At 55.3% G+C, this 9922-nt stretch overlaps 2 protein-coding genes across 2 annotated transcripts; both read left to right on the forward strand.

Annotated features, from left to right (window-relative positions):
* Window positions 1–538: 538 nt before the first annotated feature.
* IUM83_16184 (ATP-binding Cassette (ABC) Superfamily) lies at window positions 539–4699 on the forward strand (the record flags this gene model as incomplete). The annotated part of the gene is made up of 1 exon (XM_067941048.1): window positions 539–4699. The coding sequence occupies one exon, from the start codon at window positions 539–541 to the stop codon at window positions 4697–4699; it is 4161 nt and encodes a 1386-aa protein (XP_067783575.1).
* Window positions 4700–7727: 3028 nt separating this feature from the next.
* Window positions 7728–9593, forward strand: IUM83_16185 (ATP-binding Cassette (ABC) Superfamily; the record flags this gene model as incomplete). The annotated part of the gene is made up of 1 exon (XM_067941049.1): window positions 7728–9593. One exon carries the CDS (start codon window positions 7728–7730, stop codon window positions 9591–9593), a length of 1866 nt encoding a protein of 621 aa, XP_067783576.1.
* Window positions 9594–9922: the final 329 nt, after the last annotated feature.

Genomic DNA, 9922 nt, shown 5'->3' on the forward strand with positions numbered 1-9922 from the left:
CAGCTCTTGCAGCCGATACACATGCGCGGACGAGTACAAGCCGCGCAGAACAGCAATCTCGGCGACCCCGCTCCGAGTCTTCCAGCAAGGCTGGCCATCATCCATTGACCCTGCCCTGTCTCATGTACCGTCGACTTCGACTTGCTGACTGATCGAACTCGTCATAATCCGGGATATCGCGCATTGGAGCTGGCAAGCCCAACACACTGCATACTGCGCCTTGGACTCACCACCGCAGTCGCTGCCGACCATTTATCTCCTCTCACACACCAGCTATTGTCTGCAAGTATAATAAACCGCGCTGGCTGCCAAGTTGCGGCGGAAAGACCAAATCCCGGCGGTGCGCGCAATCAGGGTCATTTTTGCAAGTCTGATGTCGCGCGCAGTATCGGCTTCAGCTTCAACTAGTACACTCACCACGCGATGGCGCAGTGCAAGCCGACGACGACGAGAGGCCCCGCTCGTCTCGGTTGGAGGTGCTTCACTCCCCAATTGTCGCTGTGTCCATCAAGGCCGCTGCTCGAAGACCAGTTTGGCCATGTCGGAGCCGTCCACCCCCGCGACGCCCGCCAGCGTGCACTGGGGCGAGACCATGATGGACCAGGGCCCCGAAGCGCTGCACAACTTCATGGCCGAGACGTTCAAGGCGGCCACGGGCGGCGTGCTGCCGCAGATGGAGGTGCGCTTCGACAACGTGTCCATCTCAGCCGACGTGACGGTCACGCGCGAGGTCACGGCCGCGTCCGAGCTGCCCACGCTCTACAACGTGGTGGCGCGCGCGCTGGCCAACCTCAACCCGATCAAGAAGAAGGTGGTGCGCAAGGAGGTGATCAAGAGCGTCAGCGGCGTGCTCAAGCCCGGCACCATCACGCTGCTGCTGGGCCAACCGGGTTCGGGCAAGACGTCGCTCATGCGCATCTTGAGCGGCCAGTTCCCGCTCAAGAAGAACATCACGGTGGAGGGCGAGATGACGTACAACGGCCTCCTGCAGAAGGAGATCGCCAAGCGCCTGCCGCAGTTCGTGGCCTACGTGACGCAGTACGACCGGCACTTCCACACGCTCACGGTGCGTGAGACGCTGGAGTTCGCGTACGCCTTCTGCGGCGGAGGGTTGTCCAAGCACGGCGAGGAGATGCTGTCACGCGGGACTCCTGAGGCCAATGCGAAGGCTCTGGCCGCGGCCAAGGCGGTCTTTTCGAGGTTCCCGGACGTGATCATCGAGCAGCTTGGGCTGCAGATCTGCCAGGACACGGTGATCGGCAACGCGATGCACCGCGGAGTGTCTGGAGGTGAACGCAAGCGAGTTACGACTGGCGAGATGCAGTTCGGCCAGAAGTACATGACGCTCATGGACGAGATCAGTACGGGCCTTGACAGCGCTGCGACCTACGATATCATCAAGACGCAGCGCAGCATTGCCAAGAACTTGCACCGCACCATTTTGATCGCGTTGCTGCAGCCTGCGCCGGAGGTGTTCGAGCTCTTTGACAACGTGCTCATCATGAATGAGGGCGAGATGATGTACAACGGTCCTCGTCACAAGGTGGTCCCGTACTTCGAGACACTAGGCTTCAAGTGCCCGCACGGCCGCGATGTGGCAGACTATCTGCTGGATCTGGGCACCAACCAGCAGTACAAGTACCAGACGGCCCTCCCACCGGGGATGGCAAAGCATCCTCGCCTTGCTAGCGAGTTCGCGAAGCATTTCCGCGAGTCGTCGCTGTACGCGGACATTGTGGACGAACTGGCCACGCCGATTGAGAAGGAGATCGTGGAGCGTGTGGGCGACAACATGGACCCGATGCCCGAGTTCCGCCAGACGTTGTGGGAGAACATCCGCACGCTCACGTGGCGCCAGTTGATCATCATCTTGCGGAACGCAGCGTTTATCCGCGTGCGAACGTTTATGGTGGTGGTCATGGGTCTCATCTACGGCAGCACGTTCTACAATGTGGACCCTACCAATGTTCAAGTGATGCTCGGCGTGATCTTCCAAGCGACCTTGTTCCTGTCCCTAGGCCAAGCTTCCCAGATTCCGACCTTCATGGAGGCGCGCTCGATTTTCTACAAGCAACGCGGCGCCAACTTCTATCGCACGTCTGCATGGGTGATAGCAAACTCGGTTGCTCTGGTTCCTCAAGCGCTTGGCGAGATTTTGGTTTTCGCTACGCTGGTGTACTGGATGTGTGGCTTTGCTGCAACGGCGTCAGCTTACATCATCTACCTGATCTTACTGCTGCTGACAAACCTGGTGTTTGCTTCATGGTTCTTCTGTCTGTCGGCGATGTCACCGAATTTGGACATCGCGAAGCCCATGTCGACGTTCTCGATCGTGTTTTTCATCCTGTTTGCTGGCTTCGTGATCACCAAGGACCAAACGCCAGGGTGGTTCATCTGGGTTTACTGGATTAACCCGATCGCGTGGTGCCTCCGTGGTCTGTCGGTGAATGAGTACCGTTCAAGTGCTTACGATGTATGTGAGTACGGCGACATCAACTACTGCACAGAATACGGCAGGAACATGGGCGAGTACTATTTGTCACAGTACGGCGTTCCGTCCGACAAATTCTGGATCTGGACTGGCATCCTGTTCATGATTGTGGCGTACATCTTCTTCATGGTGCTGGGCTGCTATGTCCTAGAGTACCACCGATACGAAGTACCCGAGAACATTCAACTGCTACCGAAAACCGTAACCGACGAAAGTGATATGGAGAAACGAGGTGGTGACTACGCCCTAGCGGTGACCCCCAAGGGGAATTCGTCCACTAACACTCGAACTGACGCGGGAGGTTCGGGTGAGGTGGTTATGGATGTGCCGCAACGCGAGAAGAACTTTGTGCCTTGCACGATCGCATGGAAGGACTTGTGGTATTCAGTACCTTCACCGCACGACCGCAAGGAAACATTGCAGCTGTTGAAGGGTATCAACGGATATGCTGAGCCTGGTTCGTTGACAGCACTTATGGGCTCTTCTGGTGCTGGCAAAACCACACTCATGGATGTGATCGCTGGTCGTAAGACTGGTGGCACGATTGAAGGCAAGATCTATCTCAACGGCTACGAAGCCAACGACCTGGCAATTCGACGTGCCACAGGGTACTGCGAGCAGATGGATATTCATTCGGAGGGTTCTACCATTCGCGAGGCACTCACGTTTAGTGCATTCCTCCGCCAAGACAGTACGGTCCCAACCGCCAAGAAATACGATTCTGTGAACGAGTGCCTCGACTTGCTGGACATGCACGACATCGCGGACCAAATTGTACGCGGTAGTTCTCAGGAGCAGATGAAGAGATTGACAATTGGTGTGGAATTAGTGGCTCAGCCGAGTATTTTGTTCCTGGACGAGCCGACGAGCGGTCTTGATGCTCACTCGGCCAAATTGATCATGGACGGCGTCCGCAAGGTGGCCGACAGTGGACGAACCATCGTGTGCACGATCCACCAGCCTTCGTCGGATGTGTTTTTCCTGTTCGATCACCTGTTGCTGCTGAAGCGCGGCGGCGAGTCGGTGTTTGTTGGTGAACTGGGCGAGGAGTGCCAAAATCTTGTCAATTATTTGGAGTCAATCGAGGGTGTCACTCCGTTGCCTGACAAGCAGAACCCTGCAACATGGATGCTGGAGGTAATTGGCGCTGGTGTTGGTCACCAGCCCACTGATGTGGCTGACTTCGTGCAGCTCTTCAAAGAAAGCAAGGAGGCACAGCACCTGATGGAGTACCTGGAGAGACCTGGTGTGACGCGCCCGACCCCTGAGTTGCCGGAGATGGTCTTCAAGAAGAAGCGTGCTGCTAGCCCGTTTACGCAGATGTGGTTCTTGATCCAGCGATTTGTCGTGATGTATTGGCGCACCCCGACGTACAACCTGACGCGGTTCGTGATTGCCGTGGGGCTTGCACTCATCTCGGGGCTTACATACATCAACTCGGAGTTCGTGTCGTATCAAGGAATCAACGGCGGTGTAGGCATGGTATTCATGACGACGCTGTTCATGGGCATCGCCACTTTCACGGGGGCACTACCCCTCACCGCTCTGGATCGAGCCGCATTCTACCGGGAGCGAGCATCGCAAACGTACAACTCCTTGTGGTATTTCGTGGCGTCGACCGTAGTCGAAATCCCTTACGTGTTCTTCGCGTGCCTGCTGTTTACGGTGATCTTCTATCCGATGGTGGGTTTCCAGTCTTTCGCGTCGTCAGTTCTGTACTGGATCAACCTGTCGCTATTCGTGCTGACCCAGGCTTACCTGGCGCAAGTACTGATTTACGCGTTCCCCAGTATCGAGGTGTCTGCTATCGTCGGCGTGCTGATCAACTCGATCTTCTTGCTGTTTGCCGGCTTCAACCCTCCGTCGGCGTCCATCCCGAGCGGCTACAAGTGGCTGTACACGATCACCCCGCAGCGGTTTCCGCTCGCTATTTTATCAGCGCTAGTGTTTTGCGACTGCCCCGATGAGCCGACGTGGAATGAGACGCTGGGTGCCTACGAGAACGTCGGCTCGAACATCGGCTGTCAGCCCGTAACGGACCTGCCCGTGACCATCGACCACATCACCGTGAAGGCATACGTCGAGTCCGTGTTCAAGTACAAGTACGACGACATCTGGGCGAACTTCGGCTACGTGTTCATCGTGCTCGGCATTTTCCGCGCGCTGGCCTTGTTCTCGCTGCGATACATCAACCATACTCAGAGGTAGATTCCTTCGCGTGGGCACCACGAGACCATTGCCCAGTACTAAACTAAATCTAACCAGCTAAGGATATCTGACTGAGCACTGCATGGCTTTCCTTCGGATGAAAGCGAAGCTCTCGTCGTTCGTAGTGCCAACTCGATAGTTTTACACTAGGACGAGGGTCATTCTGCTAGCGATTACGAGCTGTTTGCTCCCAATCCCGGGATGCTCTCGTCGCCCGGTTGAACGTTCAACGTGCCCGTTATAGGCTTCGTCCCAACGGTCATCCTCCTTCTCAAAAGCGACGGCCACCTACAGGTCCACAGCGATTGCGACACCGTGTTCATCGCATCAGTGGCGCGCTGATGAACGCGCTCTACAACAATTGAGTCTGCGGTCGCTGCTTCCCCAGAGAAGCGCTCTGCAAGAAACCATTAGCGTCCTAGCGCCAATTGATAAAGACTATCAAAGGCGCCAAACGCTTCGTCCTCGGGCTGCACCACGCGTCCAGCAATGCGGTGCCGCCGTCCCCGCCTCAGCTTTCGGCCGGGTCATCATCTTCATAGGTGTAGGGTTACGATTATTCCCCTGCATATATCGGCTTGTTTGATTGGACAAAATACGCATATGTCCCGTCACATGCTCAGCGCGCAATATCGTTTGCGGGCCAAGGTCTAGCCTGTGTCAATTATCCCGGAAGCTCATTCTGCAATTCGCAGCGCGAGCAGTAGGTGGAGCTCGAGCTATTGCAATAGGCTGCAGAGTGTGCACGATGCAGAACGGATCGGCTCCGCCCGCCGTAGACTTGTCGTCGGGCAAGGCCATGATGGCCAACGGGCCCCACGCGTTGCACAGCTTTGTGGCCGACACCTTCGAGGCCGCCATCGGGCGGAAGATGCCGCAGATGGAGGTGCGCTACCGCAACCTGAGCGTCACGGCCAACGTGACAGTGACCGGCGAGATCACGGTCAAGTCGGAACTGCCCACGGTGCTCAACACCATCAAGCGTAGCCTGGCCAAGTTCGCATGGAACAAGCGCGTGGTGCAGAAGGAGATCATCAAGAACGTCAGCGGCGTGTTCAAGCCCGGTACTATTACGCTGCTGTTGGGTCAACCCGGGTCGGGCAAGACGTCGCTCATGCGTGTGTTGGCCGGTCAGTTTCCTAAGAGCGGCAATGTCAAGATCGAGGGCGACGTGACATACAACGGGGTGCCGAGAGAAGAGATCACCAAGCTGCTTCCACAGTTCTCGGCGTACGTGACGCAGTTCGACAAACATTTCCCGACGCTGACAGTCAGAGAAACGCTGGAGTTCGCCTATGCTGTGTGTGGAGGCGGCATGTCGAAGCACAAGGAGGAGATGCTGAGCCACGGCACCCCTGAGCAGAATGCGAAGGCACTCGAGGCAGCGCGCCAGTACTTCGAGAACTTCCCCGACTTGGTCATTGAACAGCTTGGACTGCAGATTTGCCAAGATACCATTCTCGGCAGCAACATGCTGCGCGGTGTGTCGGGAGGAGAGCGTAAGCGTGTGACGACTGGCGAGATGGAGTTCGGCATGAAGTACATGACGCTCATGGACGAAATCAGTACGGGCTTGGACAGCGCAGCAACTTTCGATATCATCACCACACAGCGCACTATCGCCAAATGTCTGCACAAGACAATTGTGATCGCGCTGCTCCAACCAGCGCCGGAAGTCTTTGACTTGTTTGATAACGTTATGGTGCTGAACCACGGCGAGATTATCTACCATGGCCCTCGCGAGCAGGCTGTGCCGTACTTCGAGACCTTGGGGTTCAACTGTCCGCCTCGACGTGATGCTGCAGATTTCCTCTTGGATCTCGGCACAAAAATGCAACTGAAGTACCAAGTCGAGCTACGTGCTGGGATAATGAAGCACCCTCGACTCGCGAGCGAGTACTCGGAGCACTGGCGCCAATCGCCGTTGTATAAGCGGTTGGTCCACGACCTCGAGGCTCCTCAAGACCCCGAGCTCTTGAAAGACGTTGAAGAGCACATGAATTTGATGCCGGAGTTCCGTCAGAGCTTTTGGGAGAACACGAAGACTGTTACTGCTCGCCAGTGGAAGCTCACGAGCAGAAACACGTCCTTCATTAAATCTCGAGCGTTGATGACGGTGGTTATGGGGCTGATCTACGGCAGCGTGTTTTACCAAACGGACCCGACCAATATCCAGATGATGATCGGTGTGCTTTTCCAAGCGGCAATGTTCATGAGCCTGGGTCAGACTGCGCAAGTTCCGACGTTTTACGCCGCTCGTGAGGTGTTCTACAAGCAGCGGTCCGCCAATTTCTACCGAGCTGCTTCATTTGCCATTGCAAATTCATTGGCCCTGATCCCGCAAGCTATCGCGGAGAGCCTTGTCTTCGGTTCGCTGGTGTATTGGATGGCTGGGCTTGTCACTCACGCAGGACACTTTATTATCTTCTTGATACTTCTGGTCCAAACCAACCTGGTGTACGCGTCCTGGTTTTTCTGTTTGACTGCATTCTGCCCAAGTTTCAATATCGCCAAGCCAATGTCAACGTTCACGCTCTCGATATTCAATCTCTTTGGCGGCTTCGTCATGGCGAAGAACGTGATCCCCGACTGGTTGATCTGGGTCTATTGGTTTGTTCCAGACTCGTGGACCTTGCGAGCGCTCTGCGTGAACCAGTACCGTGCTGCCAAGTTCGATGTGTGCAAGTACGATGGGGTCGACTACTGTTCCGAGTATGGCATGAAAATGGGCGAGTACTTGCTGTCGCAGTATGCCGTGCCGTCCGGCCACAACTGGGTATGGATTGACATTATCTACCTGTGCTGCATTTACGCTTTCTTCATGGGAATGGGAGCTTTTGTGTTGGAACACAAGCGATATGATGGTCCAAGCAATGTCTCTCTCAAACCGAAGCACGAGATTAATGATGACGAGGCAGAAAGGTCTAGCAACTATTCTCTCGCAACAACTCCCAAGCACTCTGGAACATTTTCAGGATCTGGATCGCCAACGCGGGAGGTCGTTCTGGATGTTCCGGTTCGCGAGAAAATGTTCGTACCCGTGACATTGGCATTTCAGGATTTGTGGTACTCGGTCCCGAAGCCTGGCAGTCCGAAGGAGTCACTCGAGCTGCTGAAGGGGATCAGTGGCTTTGCGGAACCGGGCTCGCTGACTGCATTGATGGGGTCCTCCGGTGCCGGCAAGACTACCCTCATGGACGTGATCGCTGGCCGCAAAACTGGCGGCAAGATCACGGGCAAAATTCTCTTGAATGGATACGAAGCTACGGACTTGGCAATTCGTCGTGCCACGGGGTATTGCGAGCAAATGGATGTGCACTCGGACGCGTCGACAATTCGCGAGTCGTTGACATTCAGCGCATTCCTCCGACAGGACAGCAGCATCCCAGACAGCAAGAAGTACGACACGGTGAACGAGTGCCTCGACTTGCTGGACATGCACGATATCGCGGACAAGATTGTGCGTGGGTGCTCGCAGGAGCAGATGAAGCGGTTGACGATCGGCGTGGAGCTCGCTGCGCAGCCGAGTATTTTGTTCCTGGACGAGCCGACGAGTGGCTTGGACGCTCACTCGGCCAAATTGATCATGGACGGTGTGCGCAAGGTGGCCGACAGTGGACGAACCATCGTGTGCACGATCCACCAGCCTTCGTCGGATGTGTTTTTCCTGTTCGACCACCTGCTGCTGTTGAAGCGCGGCGGTGAGTCGGTGTTTGTTGGTGAGCTGGGTGAGAAGTGCCACAAGTTGGTGGACTACCTCGAGGCGATTCCCGGTACACCGCCGTGTCCGAAGGACCAGAACCCTGCGTCATGGATGTTGGAAGTGATTGGCGCCGGTGTGAGTAGCACGTCGTCAAGCACGACGGACTTCGTGAAGTGTTTCCAGGAGAGCGAGGAGAAGCGCATTTTGGACGTGCAGTTGGATCGACCTGGAGTGACTCAACCGAGCCCGGATCTGCCCGAGATGATATTCGAGAAGAAGCGCGCAGCAAACTCGTACACTCAGATGCGGTTCCTGGTGAAACGTTTCAACGACCGCTACTGGCGTACACCGACGTACAACATCACGCGTTTTGCCATTTCGCTTGGATTGTCGATTTTGTTTGGTATTGTGTACTCGGGCAAATCGTACCAATCCTACCAAGAAATCAACGCCGGTGTTGCCATGGTGTATATGACGACCATGTTCAACGGTGTGATTTCGTTCACGGGCACACTCCCCATTTCATTTGCCGAGCGTGGGGCTTACTATCGTGAGCGTGCGTCGCAGACCTATAATTGCTTGTGGTACTTCGTCGGGTCGACGGTGGCTGAAATCCCGTACATTTTCTTCAGTGGGGCGTTGTTCACGATCATCTACTACCCGTCGGTCGGATTCACGAACGTTGCCTCGGGTTTCATGTACTGGGTCACTATTTCGCTCTTCGTGCTCATGCAGACGTACCTGGGTCACTTCTTTATCTACGCGTTGCCGACGGTGGAGGTGGCGGCTATCATGGGTGTGCTCTACAATGCTATTTGTCTGATCTTCGCGGGCTTCAATCCTCCGGCTGCCAACATTCCTCGCGGTTACCACTGGCTGTACCTGATCACACCTCAAAAGTATGCAATGGGGCTGATGAACTCGCTGGTTTTCACGGATTGCCCAGAGCTACCGACGTGGAATAACGTCACCGGAGAGTATGAGGGGGGAAGCGGCCTATTGGCTTGCCACGAGTTGACCGATGCCCCAAGTGCAATTGGCCACGCTACGGTGAAGGAGTACGTGGAATCCAACTTCGGGTACAAACACTCGGAGATCTGGAGCAACTTCGGCTACGTTTTCGTGTTTATCGCAGTGTACAGAGTCTTCGGCTTGTTGGCGCTACGCTTTATCAATCATCAAAAGAGATAAATACATAAAGGCAACTTTCTACAAATTGCTAAACTTACTTGAACGCTACCCTGAGTATCTTTGCTGTTTCCCAAAGTAAGGCTGTGGACTGTGTCTCGTCAATTGGATACTATGAACTGCTGGTAGCTTCAATTACGGCTGTGTGATCTCGCCCAGAGTCTGATCTTCGACAGCTGCCAAGTCTCTCCAGTAGTTTCACTGTTCGTAGAGCTGGGATCCAGCTGCTGGATTGCCTTGCTTGATGAAGCAGCAGACGGTCTTCACAGAGGCATTCCTGGTGCCCGTATTGAGCAAACTAATGCCTCCATATGCCTGCCACGTTGGGCTCA

This window comes from Phytophthora cinnamomi (genome assembly GCF_018691715.1).
Source record: "Phytophthora cinnamomi strain GKB4 chromosome Unknown Contig98, whole genome shotgun sequence".
Lineage (NCBI taxonomy): Eukaryota > Oomycota > Peronosporomycetes > Peronosporales > Peronosporaceae > Phytophthora > Phytophthora cinnamomi.